The sequence below is a fragment of the Branchiostoma belcheri genome, unplaced genomic scaffold (assembly GCF_001625305.1).
Source record: "Branchiostoma belcheri isolate BF01 breed outbred unplaced genomic scaffold, Haploidv18h27 scaffold91, whole genome shotgun sequence".
In the NCBI taxonomy this organism is placed as follows: Eukaryota; Metazoa; Chordata; class Leptocardii; order Amphioxiformes; family Branchiostomatidae; genus Branchiostoma; species Branchiostoma belcheri.
The window spans coordinates 1011742-1032692 of record NW_017804587.1 but is presented as its reverse complement, the minus strand read 5'-3'; the positions used below and the strand labels follow the sequence as shown (position 1 = coordinate 1032692).

General features: G+C 41.2%; 2 protein-coding genes across 4 annotated transcripts in view; one reads left to right on the top strand and one right to left on the bottom strand.

Annotated features, from left to right (window-relative positions):
• Positions 1-7421, top strand: part of LOC109488027 (dynein heavy chain 5, axonemal-like) — a 75238-nt gene extending 67817 nt beyond the window's left edge. The window contains 11 exon segments of the mRNA XM_019792168.1: positions 202-349; positions 744-966; positions 1644-1838; positions 2425-2575; positions 3017-3135; positions 3636-3785; positions 4448-4660; positions 5116-5244; positions 5679-5805; positions 6276-6438; positions 6972-7421. Of these exon segments, the coding sequence (XP_019647727.1) occupies positions 202-349; positions 744-966; positions 1644-1838; positions 2425-2575; positions 3017-3135; positions 3636-3785; positions 4448-4660; positions 5116-5244; positions 5679-5805; positions 6276-6438; positions 6972-7119 (1766 nt within the window). The 3' untranslated portion in view covers positions 7120-7421.
• Positions 7422-8661: 1240 nt separating this feature from the next.
• Positions 8662-20795, bottom strand: LOC109488105 (pyruvate dehydrogenase E1 component subunit alpha, mitochondrial-like). 3 transcript variants are annotated; one of them, XM_019792265.1, is made up of 10 exons: positions 20578-20795; positions 19909-19977; positions 16728-16901; positions 14708-14834; positions 13894-14084; positions 13207-13356; positions 12538-12609; positions 11319-11386; positions 9533-9641; positions 8662-9072 (listed from the first exon to the last, which is right to left on the bottom strand). In XM_019792265.1, exons 1-10 carry the CDS (start codon positions 20626-20628, stop codon positions 8911-8913), a joined length of 1173 nt encoding a protein of 390 aa, XP_019647824.1. In that variant the 5' UTR covers positions 20629-20795; the 3' UTR covers positions 8662-8910. The 3 variants fall into 3 exon arrangements, with proteins under 3 accessions (XP_019647824.1, XP_019647823.1, XP_019647822.1); XM_019792264.1 differs by lacking the exon at positions 11319-11386 and adding an exon at positions 11882-11949 and having other exon boundaries at positions 8663-9072; XM_019792263.1 differs by lacking the exon at positions 11319-11386 and adding an exon at positions 10698-10765 and having other exon boundaries at positions 8670-9072.
• Between the last annotated feature and the right edge of the window lie 156 nt (positions 20796-20951).

Below are 20951 nucleotides of genomic sequence, written 5' to 3'. Positions count from 1 at the left end.
TGACTGACTTTTACACTGCCCGAAATATTCTTAAATGCAGTTAGAACTTTCAAAGGTCTCTTTTACATTAATGTACATTTACTTTTAATAATTGTAGCTAAAAGGTTATGATATTCTAGACTGTGTATCTGTTGGTAATGTTCATTTGTGGATACTTTGGCCTGTGCAACTTACCAGTCCTTGCTCTGTTCTGTTCTTTAGGTCTCCTGTCCATGGGCTCTGATCCGACTGATGCCATCGAGCGTCTGGCTAAGAAGCACAACCTTAAGTGCCGAGCCATCTCCATGGGGCAGGGACAGGAGGTCCACGCTCGCAGACTGTTCCAGCAGGCATCCACCGAGGGAGGATGGTCAGTACCCAGATTTCCTACATAGCCTTGTGGTGCTGCCAAAATAGTATGAGGTATCTGAAGGATGGATATCAGTATAAATTACCTACATGTACTTCAGCAACCTGGTGCCCGGGCTATCGCAGTTTGGGTAGGCTCCCTTGGGGCCTTCAGATGTTCTTTGCTACCCAGTGCAAATAGGCTCCCAGGTAGGAGTTTTGCATGGCAGTAGTTTGATTAGCCCATGATTTTACTCCTCTCATGCAATCCTACAATTTACTGGGAGCCTGCATGTAGTTAAACTGGGTGAGGGAAGGCTAAAGAAGCCCATCCAAACCACGATAGATCTGACACCAGGCTACTTCTTCAAGAGATATGGATGATGTACAATAACTTCAATCATGTCTGTTCCCAGGATCCTGCTGCAGAACTGCCACTTGGGTCTACAGTACATGGAGGAGTTGATGGACGCCATCCTGACCCTGGAGAACCCCCACGACACCTTCCGTGTGTGGATCACCACCGAGGTGCAGCCCAAGTTCCCCATCAACCTGCTGCAGATGTCCATCAAGTTCAGTAACGACCCGCCACAGGGCATGAAGGCTGGACTCAAGAGGACGTACAACATTGTCACTCAGGTTAGTACAAACGGACTTACAACATCGTCACACAGGTTAGGATTAAATCATATCTGTACATCATGTCAGTAATGACCCGCTGCAGGGCATGAAGGCTGGGCTGAAACGGACATACAACATTGTCACTCAGGTTAGTGCAAGGAATAAATATGATTAAATCAATTCCTTATTGTGTCAGGCAAAAGAAGCCCACATTGGCTGATATGACACCTAAGTTTGAAGTTAACAAATAAACAACTTATGAACTGATACATAAGATAAACAATGATGAAATCTAAATACAAGTCATTCATATACTTACTGTGGTAATCTAGTTTAATGTACAAAGGAATATAGTTAAAACCTCTGTCTTGACATGTATGAAACACCTATGATAATGACTAGAGTATTTACCAAATATCCCTCTTCCATATTTGCATTGGTTCAGACTTTATCCTTGAAATGACACAATTAAACAGAGTTTACAAAATTGCACCTAAAGCTAACCTTTGTCACGCTTGTCTTCAGGACCAACTTGACGTGACCAACATGCCCCAGTGGAGACCCATGCTGATAACAACTAGAATATTACCAAATATCCCTCTTACATATTTGCATTGGTTCAGAACTGTACCTTAAAATGATGATTGCGAACAGATTTTACAAAAAAAATTAACCTTTGCAAACTTTGTTTTCAGGACCAACTTGACGTGACCAACATGCCCCAGTGGAGACCCATGCTGTATGCTGTGGCCTTCTTACACACAGTGGTACAGGAGAGGCGTAAGTTTGGCCCCATCGGGTGGAACATCCCCTACGAGTTCAACCAGGCTGACTTCACCGCCACCGTGCAGTTTGTGCAGAACCATCTGGATGACATCGATCCTAAGAAGGTACAGATCAGCAAAACCACAACATTTCAAAACAACCTACAAAACATATCTTGAAAGTTCATCATAGAAGTAGAAGTCATTATGCAGCAAGATTAAACTGTAATTTGAGTCCAATTTCTTGTGTTGGAAATTAAAGTTTAATCTTGCTGCATAACGTTCAAAACAGTTTGACCCTCTAAAGCTAGAACAGACAGTAGACTCAATGACAGATACATTTTGTATATGAATATGTATTTTCAATCTGGTTAGACTGAGTATATATCAAGCATTTATCTAATACTGAACTTCTGCAAACCATGTAAAAAAGAGGCAATGTTTCTGACTCATCAGAGGAACAATTTCACTGAGTGCTGTGTTAGGATGAGATGGCAGCAGTATATATATGTCAGTCAGTCTCATAAGACTATGACTTGACTGCGCAAAACCAAAAAACAGGTGGCAGCAATGTCCAATTAAACCTTTGTTCTCTTTGCAAAGTTTGCATACATTATACATAGTTTTTTTGTCATCTTTAAACAGGGAAGCATGTATGTACCCTATCCTTATAAAATATAACATCCTTTTTTCCCTCTATCACCATTTCCAGGGCGTGTCGTGGAAGACAGTCCACTACATGATCGGTGAGGTGAACTACGGCGGGAGGGTCACAGACGACTATGACAAACGTTTCCTGAACACGCTGGCTCGCGTCTGGTTCGGAGAACACATGTTCCAGGAGAAGTTCAAGTTCTACACAGGTGAGCAGCATGGCCAAACTTAGTGTGATCTTTAAAATGTTTTTGCAAAGAATTTGCAAAGAAAGTGGTCTGCACAGTCTTCTACTTGCCACATCAGGCTCAAAATCCATTGAGCTTACGCATCAAACCTCTTAAATATCACTTGTCCACAAATTGAGTGCATGCAAGTTAGGAAAAATCTAAAACCTCTACTCTGTATGTAAAAGAACCCAAGACACTTCAAGACCAGCAGGAGGTATGCCAGCCATAGTAAGCTGCATTGCACTAGTATAGTACAGTAGCCACTTGAAAAAGCACTTAATGATCTTTATGGCTAATTCAGTTTGTGTGTCCTGTAGGTACTGTTTCAGTGTTTCCAACATAAAAACACATTTTTGTGGACTCTGACAACTTGGCATATTTCTGCAGGCTGTCTAACTTTGTGACATTTTCTCCTTGCAGGTTACATCATTCCCAAGTGCCGTACCCTGGAGGAGTATCGCACACAGATAGAAGGCATGTCACTGGTGGACTCACCGGAGGTGTTTGGTCTCCATCCAAATGCAGACATCACTTATCAGGTAAGAGTCATTAGAATTTTCTATTTGTGTCTTTTAAATGTGCCAAAACTTATGTCAAGTTAGATATTGTTCCATTGGCTTGTACATGCCCTTGGTGCTGAAACTGGTACTGTTGTTATCTGCGACATAATAGTTACAAAAGTACAAAATATTAATGCACTAGAACAAACCATTAATAGAAAGAGGTAATACTGTAACAGAGCAGATTCAACTCTGTTACGATGTTGAATATCCCCTTTCTGTAACAGCTAAAAGAGATAATTGGGATATGTGTTATTGAAATAGGACCAAGATGCCATCCATTGATACAGAACTATCTCTTATACTCTATCATGTAAGAAATTGAGTTTATAAAAAGCAATAGCTTCAATGTGTAATTACATTTTAATCTGTGGCACTTTTTAGTTTTAGCTGTACAAAGATATAAATTTACTGTACATACTAACCTTATACATCATATCACTGGTATATTGATAAACCTTGTCTATCCCCACCTGCAGACCAACATGGCGAACATGGTGCTGAACACCATCATGAACATCCAGCCTAAGGACAGTGGAGGTGGAGGAGGGGAGACCAGGGAGACCGTCGTCGCTCGACAGGCGACTGAGATGCTGGAGAAACTACCTCCTGACTTCATCCCTCATGAGGTATGGGCTTAATGTCGCTCCTCCTGTAATGGTAGTGTTCTACTCGTAAATGTATCAGAAATTGTGGAAGTGAAATGCCAATAGCTATGTGTGTGGAAGTGAAATGCCAATAGCTATGTGTGTAGCTATGCACAGTGTAAAAAAAATTGAAAAGGGGGAACATTCTTGCAAACAATCATTCATGTTCCGTAAAATTGGTCTTACCCATCTTTGTCAAGGAAAAAAAGTTTGCAATTTCTCTTTCAAGAAGTTCTGTTGTGTTGTGTTGGAAATTTCAGTTTAACCTTGGTTATGTATATATCAAGCTAGCCTGACTAAACCTCGCTTTTGCCGGCTTCCTGATGGTTCACTCTTGGGGTTGGTGGCTCTCTGAGCGCCGGACAAAGAGCAATATGTACAATGGCTAATATCAAGCTATCATTGATATTATCTCATCTTGTAACTGGAAGTCAACAAAGGGCCAGCATATAAATTTTGGTGTTTTAGCACCTATCAAAGGCCTTAGATACAAACTAGAGAGTCCTGGAGGGCATCACAACTATTATTTTAACACATTCAAGCTGCAACTGATATCATCTTGCCTTGCCAGTGGTGACAACGGATAATTCCTGGAGTATTAGCACCTGTACAAACCTTTAACCCTCCCTCTCTTTGACCCGTAGGTGAAAGACCGTCTGCAGAAGATGGGTGCCCTGTCTCCCATGAACATCTTCCTGCGTCAGGAGATAGACCGGATGCAGCGTGTCATCACCCTGGTCAGGAGCACGCTCAAGGACCTGAAGCTGGCCATTGACGGCACCATCATCATGTCTGAGAACCTGAGGGACGCTCTGGACAACATCTACGACGCCCGAGTGCCAGGGGCATGGAAAAAGGTATGGCATTGTGTCATGTCATACCTTGTTGTCTAACATTCTAGCACAACATCAATAATTTCAAGATTAGACGTTCAGGTTTGGATGTCTAACCGTCCACGAAATTCACAATACCTGGATACAAAGTGAAACAGGCAACTGGATAAACTCTCTGAAGAGTCATTTTACTGCAACATTCTGGTCAAGGATATGCTTGTATACGTCGGTAAAGGTTAGACATCCAGGTAATGTTTGACGTGTATAATTTCTGTAGATGTTATAGAAGTTGGTTAATGTGCTATGTCTTCTTTTGTACTTACTGTGCATAAGTGGTGTGTTATACCTACAGTGTTACACTTTGGGTTTTTAGTCTACTGGGTATGCTGTCAGCTAAAAACTAACAGCAGAAAATATAAACTTTACACTAATTTCACACCTGTTTTAGAATAATACTTACATGTTTGTTGTTGTACCAGATTTCCTGGGAGTCTGCAACGCTGGGTTTCTGGTTCACAGACCTGCTGGAGAGGAACGCCCAGTTCTCCAGCTGGCTGTTCGACGGCAGACCTAATCAGTTCTGGATGACGGGATTCTTCAACCCACAGGTATGGGATGCAGTACCTGCACTTACGTTCTCGTTCAGGTCTGGTCAATTATTTGAATGGCCTGTGACAATGGTTCTTTGTACATGCAATGGTTCTTCATACCGCCACAGTGGCTGTACTCTGTAATTCTTGAGACCAAAAGAGTCCTGCTGTCCAATGCTCACATTTTTTTTGCCTTCCTAAATGAAAGAGGGGAACATATTTTTATAATTTGTGAAATAAACAAAAAAGAAAGTTTGTCCAGCTTTCTGAGACTGAAGTCTCCACGTTTGACCATACAGGGTTTCTTGACCTTTTTCCAGCAACCTTTTTGCCTTCCTTGAATGAAGTTTCCATGAGGGGAACACATTTTTAGAAAGAACAAGAAAAGCCAAAGAACAAGTTTTAAAATGTCCTGCTGTCCGAGACTGAAGTTTGACCATTTGACCGTACAGGGTTTCCTGACAGCCATGAGACAGGAGATCACCCGTTCCCACCAGGGCTGGGCGCTGGACACCGTCGTGCTGCACAATGACGTCACCAAGATGATGAAGGAAGACATCACCTCACCTCCTCAAGAAGGTGAATAAAATTTCCTGAATTCCCGTTTAGGTTGTGAGGTTGGTACCAGGCTGAGTCATATACCAAAGAGTTTAAAATGATCAGTCTGGTTTCTCTGCTCAGCTCTCAGCATTTGGAGCATTTGGGAAAAGAGTATGGGAGTTAGACACACACCACTACCAGTGGACTAGCCCCGTTATGGTGATTGCACAATTGTTTGGCCCAAGGGCTACACAATCGGAGATTGACAACACCCTATGCATCATATCATGCAACGTAATTTTCCCTTGCAAAAGCATTCATTCATTCATAGAACATTTCTTCATCCTTACCTGCAGGAATGTACACCTATGGCCTGTACCTGCCCACAAGAAAAACGTTACTCATGAAAATGGATACTAGTAGATGTTAGAAAACTGTCAGACATTTCAAGTAGAATCCACTACTTTTTGTACATTTTGTTCATAGAGTCTTTTAACCCTTACCCACAGGAGTGTACATCTACGGCCTGTACCTGGATGGAGCCGGTTGGGACAGGAAGAACATCCGGCTGATCGAGCCCCAGCCGAAGGTGCTGTTCACACAGATCCCCGTGGTGCATGTCTACGCCATCAACACTTCCCTGCCGACCACCATCGTCAAGCCACGCGCTGGGTAAGTCAGTCACTGCTTTTGGAACGCGCATACTGCAACAGGCTTCCTGTAACATACTAGTAGTACACTATATGTAGAGGAAAATTAACAAGCCATGCACTGGGTAAGCCAGACAGTCACTGCTTTTGGAACACAAAGGCCACAAGAGGCGTCCTGTAACATACTACATGTATATCTACTGTATAAAAGGAAAATGAAGTGTGAACAAAATCAGCACTGATACATGTAAATTGTCAGTCTTCCACTTGCCTAAAGTCAGTACTTGTACCATGTTAGTATGCAGATGTAGTATACAGACAGTTAAAAAAAACATAAAACTCGATTACTGTGTTGAAAAATCTTGACTATAGTACCTGTAGTTGTTTGGGCATCATGAACAGTTGACCTGAGAAAAAGGAATTTGGCAACAGGATTTATATCTTAGGCTGCAACCTGTAGACTTAAAACCCTCGGCTACTACCGGTACTATACGTGTGTACTTGTAACTCAATACTACAGCATGTAGCTTACTTACGATTGATTTTATTTTCCAGCTACTGCTTCTACGAGTGTCCGGTGTACAAGAAGCCTCGCCGTACAGACCTGACGTACATCTTCCCGCTGAAACTCAGCAGTACCATCAACCACGGGTCCGACCGTTGGATTCTCCGTGGCGTGGGACTTCTGTGCGACACCAAGTAGACATTCCTCATGGCCACAAAATCTTTCACGGCCAAGAAAAAAACATCATCACCATCTGTATCTATCCTATGGAGTTGGTACAAATTTTAAAAAATGCTGCTTTGAGATTTGCTGTTTATTGCCTGGTTGTGTAAAGCTTGTTCCCATCATGAAACCGCCTTGTTCCTATAGCTCAGAAAACGACAGAAGCATTTTTTTGCTGACCATGTTAAACTTTCCAAACCTGATGACGAAAATGCTGCTTTCAAACTTGCTGTGCTCTTGTGGTGCAAAAATGTTCAATTTGCATGAGGTTTTGCTTTTAAATTAATGATTGTTCTGCAAATAGCACTATAATATATCATACAGCAACTACTCATCATACAAAGCTTATAAGCGTGCAGTGTTTAGGCTTTTGCCAGTATGCTAATGTTATCCAACTAGTAGTTTTGCTGAAGATTTCTACTTTGGGAGCCCACAGAATGACAGTAGTTGGATACAGGGTAAGACTGTGGTGGAGAATGTGCATATAATCAGAGTCTATTTTGTGGTGGTGTTGTATAAAAAGTCAAGTTTTTTCTTCTGGAATTTTGAGAGCTCTTCTAGGCACCGTCACTTGGTGAAGGGGTTCTATGCAACTGCTTTTGTATAGTGAAGTCTATTTTGTATTGGATGCTTTGAAAGTTGCAAGGAAGATTAAGCAAAATGTAGTATACACAGACTGTTATAAGATGATAAAGTTATTCACATAATCACACATACATGTATTTCTATTCCATTGTGTTGGGTATTTGGTCTGCATATCGAGACTGCAGAAACACAGTAGCAGGATCAACAATCAACATCATTACCAAAAGGTATCTATTTAGAGACCGTTACTACTATGCAAATCATACTGACACTGTGGTGTTATAGCAAATTCTGGTCAACATTCCATCCACACCAACACTAATTTTTGGTATCAGCATGTTACGCTACATGTAACTTTCACCTACGATTGTACTACACAGTTACAAAATGTTAAAAGATACCTCAGTTTTTAAACTGATCTGTAGTAGTTTGACACAGTTGCTTTGTGTGGACATGTATGTGTGTATTACTATACAAATGATTGTGAGATTAAAAAGCAAGAGAGAGTTTCCCTTGTGTCATTTTTTATTGTGTCCATACCATAGTAAAAGACTGCAGATATAATTTATCTACATGTACTGATCGATAGAACTTAGAAACTGACTTTAGTTGCATTGAATTGTTTATTCGATTTGATATATTTTTAACATAGGGCACAGCTGTCTAGATGCTTTTCATTCCCATACAGAATATCAAATTCAATATCTTTAAATACAAAATGTAGGCATCATTCATAATTATCATATTCCTGATTTTTTTTCACGGTACTTTTATGATCACTGTTTTCACGGCCACCTCTGTACCATGAACTTATCATTATGGTTATCAAACATTTTGTCTTTTGCCCCCCTCCTGCACTAGCCTGTATCATGAGGATTAAGTTCTATACGCATGTCCATTTCCCAGACCATGAAAATGGCTACCAGACAGAAGACAAAGAATTACAGAATTCTTTTCTAGTCATAATCATCTGTTGCACGTTGCAATAATTATAAAAGAAGAGTTCAGTATACCTTGACAGCAAACACAAAGGGATTATACCACCAGTAGAAGTGAGTCTCCCAGTTAAAGCCAACTTAACCCAGACAGCACTTCTTTAATGTACACACCTCTTTGGACATCTGTGCGTAACATTTCTAGACAGTCATTTTAAAAGCTAGCATTCACCCTGCTATTGGACAATCACTTCGACATGCCATACATGAAGGGGTTTGTGCCACGGACTTTGAAAGGAGGTTCGTCCACGAAAATGTCGGTGTACATTTCCTCTACAGGCAGTTCTGGGTCTGTCTTGGCCTGCTCCACAGCCTTGTCGATTTCTGCCCTGACGTCCAAGTCAATTTGCTGTGAATAGAGAAAGTCACAACCTGAGTTACACTGTCTCTCACTGTCGGGCTGATCGGGTCTACAGTAACTTCCTGTGAGCCTTACACCTCTAACTCAAGAGAACTACCAATAGGAGCTCAGGATTCTTTGCCGCTATGGAAACAAGCCATCACAGCATCCAGTACTTTGGTAATAAATAAACTATGTTAGCACATACATGTATGCATAAATCAACAGGATTAAGATGCCCCCCCCCCCCAAAAAAAAAAATTCTCCTGACTTAGAGGTGCTGGTCTTCAAGCTTCTGGGGGCCTGACCAATGGGAGGGCTGCTAGGAGCATATTGTAGTCACTAGTTAGGTTATAGCAAGTCATACACTAACATAAAGCTTCATGTCATTTGACAAAACATCAAGTTATTGAGAATTTGTAATATCTTCCAATAAAAATTGCTGAAAATCAATGAAAAGTGTCTGCACCTTCAACTCCTCGGCAGTTGCCAGATTAGCGGATATCATGCGTTCCCTCAGCCCGGTTATGGGGTCTCTTGTCTTCCTCATCTCCTGGATTTCCTCACGTGGGCGGTAGCTATAAAACAGATGTATGTTTAAACCTCTGCACCAATATTAGGTACAAAACATTGGACATCTACTAGTATATTTTAGGACTACCCCATTACTATCACACTGGTAGTCTGAGGGGTCAGCAAAACTACATGATTGTATTATACTTTTATAGATCTAATTATGAGGTCTAAAAACATTCTTGGGTATGGTACAGATTTTTACAGCATTTTAACTGTGATAACTTGTGTCCTTTTCGATCATCATTATGGTGCATGCATTTGTTCAACTTTTAAGTATGATCACTCTTGGAACTTCAGTAGTCATTCAGTGGACATGCAACTGTCAGGATGCAAAAGCCTGTTACTGGTATTTCAAGATGCTGATCTTATGGTGCATGGTAGTATTAAAGGAGCTAAATTTCTTAACTTTAGGTTACTTTATCTCATACCATTGTCTATCTACTGCTTCAAAGACGTACAAATGTATAAAGACAAACTGATACTCCCAAAAACACTTCAACACGACAAAGAGTAACTTGTACAGGACAGCAACTCACAGGGCTGGTACCTTCATTATGTCATGGTGGTGAGTGTAAAGCCTGACATTGTCATTGTTGCTATGAAACATTCTAAATTCAAAAGTCTTCTACCATGTGTCTGACTTGTTCCACTTTAATTTACAGTTTTTGACACTGATAATTGAACAGTCATACCACACTTAGCATATCTACTGCCATACTAGCTAGCACACTTGCCTTGAACCACTATCTGTGTTGCAACCCTGCTTAGCAAAACTCCTTTGATCACATTCACTCCTGCCTGGATTCTAATTCATACTACCAGTTCATGTTATTTTCTGTGGTACGTACTACGTAGTGTCACACTTTTTTTCAAGTTTTTTCTGGGCATAACTAGTACTGCTTCCTTCTGTTTCAGTGCTGGGCCCATGGGGCAGCAGTTGGAAATAACTACAGGAACTCCATGTAATAAAATTAGCAAAGATTTTGAAGTTGAGCTACATACAGGAGGGTACTGGTACAGTACTGAAGACTAATATTACTTATAATTGCAAAACTCACCTGGTGCCAGGATCACTCATGCTGTGTCCATGGTAACGATATGTAGCAACTTCTAACAACAAAGGACCCTGTGACAAACAGTGCAGGCCCTTCTCATTAGTACAGAACTCAACGTGGTATTGGCAAGGACTTGGTATTGGTTAGTATCCATGCATTCCTGCCCCCTTGCAGTCTCTGTGAGAACTGCAGAAGGCACCCACAGAATTCACAGGGCTCAGCATATTGTATGGATCTGGTTTAAGGCCAGTATACAAGTACGGATACCCATGTTTAGGCATAGCTGTACTGGTATATCAAAAACTTGGTTAGTATATTTGTTAACCAGTAAACTACCTTTAGGTGTAACACAACAGTTTTGTACAGTATACATGTACATGTAGCAGAGTGGATACATTTCTTAAGATAGCCGACATCTGGCACACAGTCGTCCCTCAGTAAGACATCTGGAGATGACTGTGGTGTGCTACATGTAGATGTTGGTTAGCTTGAGGAATGAATCCATTCTAGTATATGCTGTACAAAACTGGTGTTATGCCTAAACTCTACTAAAAAGTTGATTGAATAATACATGTACAAAGCCCTGTGAGCTCAGATGGGCACTACCCAGGCACTAACACTAACCTGGTGCCAGGATCGCTCATACTATGGCCAGAGTAGCGGTAAGTGGCCACCTCAAGAATCACAGGCCCCTTAAGGAGTTGGCAGAGACAGAACGGAAAGACTGAGATGTTAACAGAACAAGACAAGGACATGGTGTTATGCCTGGAGTAACACAGGGACACATGTGCTGAACAGTGAACACTGGGGAGATGGGAAACTTCTGCTGCTATTATATTGTGCTTGAAATTGCACTTTTCCAGTACATTTTCCCACTATAGGGTCAAAATTTACTCATGGATTCAAGTAATGTTTTGGTATTGCCCTCATTCAACACAATGATGTGTTTATGAAACCATTCCTGTCAAAAAATAGTGTGAGTAAAGTGGAATAATTTCTCAGCTGACATTTTTTGCACTACTATCATTCTGTACATGAGGAATGATTCCACTCTGCTAATTCCTGTCAAAAAGCTTTGAGATTGCAAGAGAAACAGCACAATTTCAAGCAAATATATCTCTCCCCCAAACAGTAACGGAACGGCTTTGAACAGCTTTGTACAACTCCAGACGCTGTCCATGACTCACGTGGTCCCCGGGTCACTCATACTGTGCCCGTGGTAGCGATACGTCGCCACTTCTAGCACCATGGGGCCCTGGAGCAGGGGTAGGAGCAGGGTCAGGGGTGGCAGAGGGAGGAGAGAACTAGCAAACTTAAAGCACAGTGAGAAAAGGAAGGCTTCTATGATCATGACGTAAACATAAGGATGAAATCTGCACATGTTTATATCAACTTTGTGGGGTGTGGGGGTCAAAAGGAAAGGAAGAAGGTGCCATCTAGGAAGAGAAGCTGGGGTATGATAGCATTAATGAACAATGGTTGCTTAGAAAACATGTACATGTAACTGAGGCCAAGTTCCAGAATGGTTGGTAATGCCTTTTCTAGAATGCAGGTTATGAAGACAATAGAAAATTCCATATGGTAACAATAGGGAAAACAATTACCGGTATTGTTCTAAAATGTATCTGTGGTGTGTTTGTTCCAGAAACTTATAACAGTCAGAAACTAATTATATCACTTGAAAATGTCACAAATAAGACAATGGTAGTTCTAGAACGATTACAATGAGCGTGAGTTCTAGCATGTCTGCAAGTTTGCTCGTGGTAAAACCAGACTGCTTTTCACTTGGAAAATGGTTTGCTAATTAATTATTAAGAAGCAAAGTAGAGGAGTGGTAACGAACCTTGCCAGACCTACACCACTCAGCAGCAAACCTGGTGGCCTCCCTCACAGCTAACACATCCATGCCGTCAGCCTGAAGACAACACAAAACATAGAGTTACCAGACCTGTCTTAGTTCATCACCAATGCTACTGTCAGTCAGTCTCATAAAACTATGACTTACTGTGCATACAACAGGGTGGCTCAGTTCCAAATTTTACAAATCAAATTTGAGCTTAGAAATCAGTTCATTGTTCAAAGGACAAGTCATGGGGCACCAATGCAATTCAGTTATAAAACCAACATAATCTCATCTTATTTTAATCTACTCATGTCATGCCTGACTTGATTTTCTCATATGTAGGCCAATATACATATACCAGTACTCCATGCAAAAGAAAGTACATGTACTGTATGTGTATATCATCTCAGACAAAAGCTTGTAATATAACTACAAATGTACTTGTTTGCAGTTACTCAAGCAACTTTGGCGTATCTTATTACCTGGATGTCTAACCTTCATCAACGTAACAACTTGTTTGGTTTGAGACTTTGACTTCTTTTTCTGACACAGTGGAAGATGAAAGATACCAACTTTTTCTGTAATACAGACTGTACTAATACTAACAGACACTCAACCTATATTCACACAAACTGAAAAAGGCATTTATTTAGCATGTTATCTCCTTACCCTGAGACCTGGTACATAGTCCCCTCTGGTGTAGTAGTCAGTACTAGCGGACGCCCTCTCCACAGCTGTACCCATCCCGTAACCGTTATTCTCACACACAAAGATACAGGGCAGGTCCCACAGCTTGGCCATGTTGTAGGTCTCGAACACCTAGTGGTAGTAATGGTTAATATTGATAAAAAAATCAGAAGGCTGAATTTTCTCAAACATCTAACACTTTGAACTTGCTTATGTCAATTCCATGCTAATTTTTGGAAGGTTGGTACTGGTGCAAGAAGGTATTTCACTTTGCCAAACATACATATGTATAAGCGGATACATATCATTGTGCAGCAAGCTTACAGTGTTACACAGTATGGTAGGGTACTGTTCTTTAGGCGAGAAGTTCAACACTTAAACAGATGGTCAAGCGTGAAAACTTTCATCAGGTTGGTAAGTGACTGAGTAAAGAGACTCTTTTTACACAACCAAGTCTTTCAGCCAGTGTTTCGGTGACCGTCTGTCACCTTCCTCAGGGCAATTCTGACTATATCTGACTGTTTCACATTGCACTGCAGCACAGGTACCAGTGTTGCTACTATAGATGCATTCATCACTCCTATAGTCTAGAGGCAAATGTTGGCTGAATAAAAGACTTGGTTGTGTAAAAAAAGTCTCTTTACTCAAGACAGATGGTGATTGCTTCACCTGGCCCTGGTTAGCCGCCCCATCTCCGTACAGGGCCACACACACGTTGTTACTCCCGTTGTATTTCAGAGCCAGGGCGATGCCGGCACCCAGAGGGACCTGCGCACCAACAATGCCGTTTCCACCATAGAAGTTGTTCCCGTACATGTGCATGGAGCCACCCTTGCCTTTTGCACAGCCTGTTTTTCGACCTAAAAAGAGGAAGGAGAACACGAATAAAAATGGATGTCTCCACAGCAAATGATTCTTGGAAGGAACACCAGTGAGAGTAATTTTCTGTTTGGCCACATTGCTACATAAGCTAATTTCTTTCAAATCAGACACTTTTTCAGTCATAGCTATTTTAAAACCATCCATCCAAAATTCGTGAACCTAGCATGTCTGGGTCATGAGATATCAAAACCAGAGAAGTCACACTGCAGTGCCATGGCAAGCTGCCAGGGGGCCCAAAATCTAATCATTTTTAGGTCTCATTAAGACCTAACCACCTACCAAGTTTCAAGACAATCCTTCTTGAGTTATCGTGCTAAACCACAAACAATACATACGCACAAACAAATGCTACCAAAGACATAACCTTCTTGTCAAAGGTAACAAATTTCATAACACTACACAGTTCTATGTAGACCTTAAGAAGGATTGTCATGTAACTTGGTAGGTGGGTAGGCCTTAATGAGACCTTGAAAAGACTAGATTTTAGGCCCCCTGGCAGCTTGTTATGGTACTGCAGCGGAACTTCTGGTTTTGTGATCTCGCGATCTTGAAATGCTAGGTTGTACGGCAATTTACCAACAGCCCATCTGCCAGAACCCACCTGTTAGTTCAGCGAGGATGTTGACGGGTGGGACACCTCTGGTGTAGGTCCAGCCGTGGGCTCTGTATGCTGTGATCACATGGTCATCTGGTGTCAGGGCAGCTTCCATACCTACAGCACACGCTTCCTATAGGATACATGAATGTTACACACTGTGTATTATATTCCATTACTGTTATCTGTACATCTGTATGTATATATAAGTCAAAGCACACTAGCTTTCTACAAGTCTGTATGTGTATTGGCATGGCACATTACACATGTAGTAGTACATCATGTACATTTGTGTTACATCTCAGTTCTGGAAACCATTGCCAAACATTCTGTAAAATTATATAATGGAGAGGCTTTTAACATTTCAGGCCAGCCAAAATTAACAACCTGTGTAAGAGACCTCTTCCAAGACCAGTTTTGGTAAAATAAAGAAAGCAATTTATGTAACAGATTTTGTAACTGGACAATGCAAACATATACATGTAGATGTACAGCATACTAGCAGCACACCTAGCAATACATATCATTATTGCAGCAAGTATGAACATCAGGACAACATGTGACTAGACCTAATCTCCAAGCAGATCTTTTGGTGGGGGGAAGACAGTATCAAATTGGCCAGTCTGTATCCAGTTCCCCATCCAGTTTCCTTGGGTGGGGAACTGGATACAGACTGGCCAATTTGATACTGTCTTCCCCCCACCAAAAGATCTGCTTGGAGATTAACAGTACTAGACCAGCCATCAAGCTGCTTTGGTCAGAATGCTTGTCCATGTCACCATTGAGCATTGGTGAATGAATACAGAACTTTGCTGTTTGGATGGAACAACTGTGCTCAAATGTTATCAAGTGTGTAACAGCCCTGATCCGTCAGTTAGTGATTTATGACCCTGTGACGTGGTGACCATGACGTAGTGCTTAGTAGCCAGATTTACATCCTTAGCTACTTAGCTCCTTAGCTCATTTACATACTCATTAGATTAGCCAATGACTGGTGAGAGCAGTCAGCGTCAGGATTAGATATTAGTTAGCCCGCTTGCATTTGAATTCAGTCGAGACCGGGATTTCAGGTTAGTAACACACACTCTGTATTAGCTCCTTGTAGTTCATAGCCTTTGTAGATTCCACTCCTGTAACTTAGATCCAGCTGTCAACTTGTTTTTGAAACACTGTACGCTTCTGTTACCAGATTCCTGCTGAGAGTTTATGAAGGCCACAATATCTGATATCCAGTCCCTCCGGAGCAACTGTTGGGTATCTGAACACAAGCTGAAACTCATGGACATCAGGGCACCACATCTGTGCCAAGTGTATCAGGGCTCGAAATCCTGGGTGCATGTGCACCTTAGTGCACCCAAATTTGGAACTGCGCACCAAATTATTTTATGTGGGTGCACCAGTGCACCCAAATATTTTCGTAGGTTTACATATGATGTTAAATGTATTGTAGTATACAGCATATTCTTAACATCAAAGTGTTAGAAAAACAATGAATTTCGAGCCCTGCAAACTGAAACTCATGGACATCAGGGCACCACATCTGTGCCAAGTGCATGTACACTGAAGCTGAACTTGGCAGGAAATGGCTAAACTGCCCTAAACATGGTCATGTGGCCATGAATTAGATATCTCAATATTCTACACCAACATCAGGGTACAAATCTATTGAAGTGTGGCGGTAGGCAAGACAGTATCCAATAGGCTACTGAAGTATTCTATAGGCTACATTGTATCTAATTGGCTTTGGTAGCTGATTGGATATAGCCTTGTCTATTGGATACTGACCTGCCTATTGAATACTGCCTTGGCTACCAAAAGATCTGCTAGGAGATTATGGCTGGGTGAAATGTAGTCCATATGTACCACATCAGTCTGACTTCTGTATCATATAACCGCCCTTTGCATAACACACCAGACTTAGACTTTTACTACTAGAGAATTCTGACCAACAACTTTCAACTGTAGGTTTAGGAAGTCACCATCTAAACTTTTGAAGAACACTGAATAAGAGACAACTCTAACTCACCTGTCCTGAGTACAGATGACAGAAACCTCTGATGACTTTGGACTTGTACAGGTTTCCTGCTGCAGTCTCCATACGCCGGATTGTCTGCATCTGCCTGTAGTACTTCAGGGCATCGTCCCTGGTGACTGTCACGGACTGGGACGGACCTTCATCCAGCTTGTGCAGTGCATACTCCTGGGATAAACATACAATGTATGGGCAAAATGAGTGAAGGTAAAGTACATGATAACATCTTGACGATAAGACATCTTGCTTATGAATTATGTTATGACTACCACATTTTATCTATAACTTTAATGTTGCTAGCGTGGGTACCATCCAATAAGGTTTTTTTACCATTTTCGCATGCGCGAAAATGGTAACTCAGACGAGATTGAGATTGGATGGATGGATCAACGGTTCCACCCTTCAACGGCCATGCAGACATGCTAAGTCACCGCATGTCGCTAGATGTCGTTGTTGCGACGGCCATGCAGACATGCTGAGTTGCCGCATGTCGCTAGATGTCGTTGTTGCGAGTGCACTTTTTACCATTTATGCCTTGGACGTTTGTATACTTTCCATTATGGTTGCTAATTTCAAAATCATAGTTCTATTAATGTTGCATAACAAAGCTGCTGACAAAACAAACTTGATTTGTCTTGAACAATAACTTGATTTTATTATTTGCCAAAAATGTTGATAAAGACATGTCTATAATCACAGTAATCAAGGATTTTAATAAACTGCATAAATTATGTCAATGAGCATTAGCAGTGTGGATTAGTCTAGATGTTCAGATTTCCATTAGCCGGCAGTCCAGAGGGTCACACGTCCGACCAATCAAGGCGCTGCAGGCAAAGCTTATTAAAAGCCTCCTTTTCAGGCGTTCCCGGATCGGTGTTTTTGTGTGTGTGTGTGTTGGGGGGGGGGTGTATTTTCTGACCAAACGTAGATCGCACGCAATAGAAGCTCCGGCCTACATAGCTGTCCGTGGAACTATTGATATTACCTGGGTGCCTAACTTTCACCAACATGTCTTTTGTATTTTAGGAAATTAATTAATTAATGAGTGAGTGTTTAATTAACTTAAATAGGTATTGCATTGTTTGGCAAGGTATTTTCCATTGACAATTTTTAATGGATCAGGTTGATCAGATGATATAATGTAAACAATTATATATGATTAGTAAAAGATGACTTTTGAAGTTCTCTTCGAGTATTATTTTAGGGTTGAATCAGGGTCAACGCGAAAAAAAATCATGATCCGGTGATCGACATCATGCCCCCCCGCACACTTCATGTATTCAGTGTTCTAAATACCCGTCTTCAGTCTGCAATTTGCAGATAGATTTTCAAGATTTCAGGATAAAAATTACACAATCTGCAATTTGAAGAATGAAAAAAAACTATGGTCCTCACAACTTCATATTCCCTTTGTTTGACCCGCCCGGCGCCCAAATCCCGCTGCGATTCAAGCCGCGGCGGCTTCCCGAGCCATGCAAATAAACCTAGTCCTGACGCCACAGCCTCCGATTTCCACCGAGCCAGCCCCGAGCGCATGCCGACAGCGAGGGATGTGGGTCAGATTTCCGACGATTTCCTTATTTAGATCATTCGGAAGACTTCGGGTAGCAAACAAAATGGCCGCCATGCACATGATTTTATACTAGTAGCTTCGCTTCTCAACCGAAATGAGGAAGTTTAACCTCATTTGCAGACTTTAGCGGCCATGGAGTTGATTTGGGGAAGTGCTGAGACGCGATTTCGCTACGGCATATGGGATTTTGCCGCGGAGGGAGTTACGTACGCCGGCAAAAACTTGCTTCAGCGATCGGCTCCAGAAAATTTATCTTTATGCTGCCGCTCAAGTCTTCTAAGGTGGTTTAACGAAGTTTATATAAATAATAAAGCCACTTTGCGTAGATCGATCTCCGTTTTCTTGCGATGGTATGAAAATTCAAGTACAGTATATTTTCAAAACGTTTGATATTTCTTTGTTCGTTGCCACATGTTGTTTATTTATCTTATTGTCATGTACAGTTACCAGCGTGAGTCTGAGTCGAGCCATTGTTCTTATGTGGCCGTTAGCACATGTTGTTTAAACAGACAGCAACATTGAAGAAAAGAACCGAGTTAACAGACATCGGCACGTTCCTTGAAGTCAGGTTTCCCGCCGTATTTAAATAAGAAATGTGTGGGCCCGCGGCGTTTTGAAAAGACGCGACGCGCTTTGGAAAGACCCCGCGCCGTGGCTCATTCAAATTCGCTACATTTTTTGCTAAGTTTAATGTCTTCACCCACGATTTTTGACCGTCAATGTTGACGGTAAGGACTTAAATTTTTACCGTCCGACGGGAAAAAATACCGTCAATTGACGGTAAAACGGGCGCTGGCTAAAGCCCTGGTTGAATGTCACGAGGTTTGTAAACTTAGATGTTGGGACAAAGCCATAGAAGAGTATTTTGAATAAATATATATATATATATATTAACGTTACTTATAATTTAAGTTAAAATGTACTTTTGTGTCTCATTTTTTTATTCTGTTAAAAAGACTCTTAAAAGAGAGAAAACAGGTTATAAACTGTTATATACTTGATTTTTGTAATGTTTTAAACTTAAAGAGTTGAAATATAGAAGTGCATGTTCTCTCATTATATACAATGTTGATGAGAACTAGAACCATTTATATAACTTAGGTAAATTGAAATGCTAGGATGGGGAAAATGTTCGTAAAAACTGTAAGCCTGTAAGCGGCGAAAATGGTCAGCTTTTGCAGAAGCACTTGTTTTAATTCATCATTGCCATTACAAATTGGATAGCACCCAGGCTAGAATGTTGCTCCAATGGCCATTTTTTTTCTTTGGAAATATCTCACTTGTTGGCATTCACTACTTTACTTTTTCATTACACTGTGACTATCAGGTTCAACCCATTTCCAGTGTCTGGCCTTTTGACCACCTGTCATTCTGCCTGTCATTCTTCCTAACCCACATGGTGTCAACCTACTCTTAAGTTTACCACATTATCTGTGTCTGAAATTTTGACCTCCCACGCTCCCAGCATTCTGCCTGTCAGTACTAGTCCACCCATGTGAGGTCAACAACAAACTATACTGTCTGGACAAACATACACACAAATCCATATAACTCAAAAGAAGTAATTTCATACCTTTCATACCCAGAAGTAATAGTACATACATTTGTGGTGAAAGTAGTTTCCTCAACAACGTCAGCATAGCCACGAGCTGCCACAACCCAGCAGGCCGTCTGGAAAAGAAATGGACAAAACTGTAAAGTCCGGATCTTTTAGAGCGGTCGTTAGCGCGCTGGTGTCGTAAGCTGGCTGTCCGGGTTCGGCGTGGGTTTGATTCCCGGCGACCCAGGAGTCAGGGGTTTTCCTGCTTCTCATCATCAACACTTGCTCCTGTTTGTTTCAAAACTATCTGAACATAGGAATGATGTTTATGCTACCGTAAATCACTGGTAATAGTAGGCATATAAATACAAACTATTGGTAGGTAAATCACCAAACTAACATCTGCTTTTTGCCTACTAGAAATTATGAGGTCACATTATGAAGAGTCTACTCTACTCTACACATCTACTCATGATCACCTGTAAATCATTAGATTCTAAATAAAATTTGATCTTGTTGGTGGTTATGCAGATACTTATCCAATTCTTATCGATAGTTAATGAATCTAAGCTCTACTACCATTGTGTGATCTACATCTGTTGCGCACCCAGTGTTTTCACTGGCGTAAAAAGTGGCTAACTTTTCTTGGCACTAGAAGTAGTAGAACATCAGAAGACCAGACGACACCGTCGCCCCTCCCCCCATGCAAGGCAAGGTCAGTTTTCACTCACCGGCTTACTCTGAATTTGGGCTCTTACAAGCCTCGCCGCACACGACAACATCTTGCTATGTCTTCAGTAAGTACTTGTGGTGGCAGTGAGGTACAAAACTGTATGATATCTGCGTAAAAACCGTGGCAACGGGATGGAAATGTGGACAGAAAACTGTAACACTTTTTATTTTGTCATACTTGTTACGTCCGCGATGCGCAGAATAGTTGCGCAATGAGGTGATTTCAGGTAAAGGCAAAGAAACGTGTACAAATCAAAGAAACAATTTCCTCAATTTATCTAAAAATCGACTAAATAGAGAAAAATATCGCAAAAATCACTATAGGTATATTTGTGACATTTGATTTTATATTTTTAAAGACATTTTTGACACA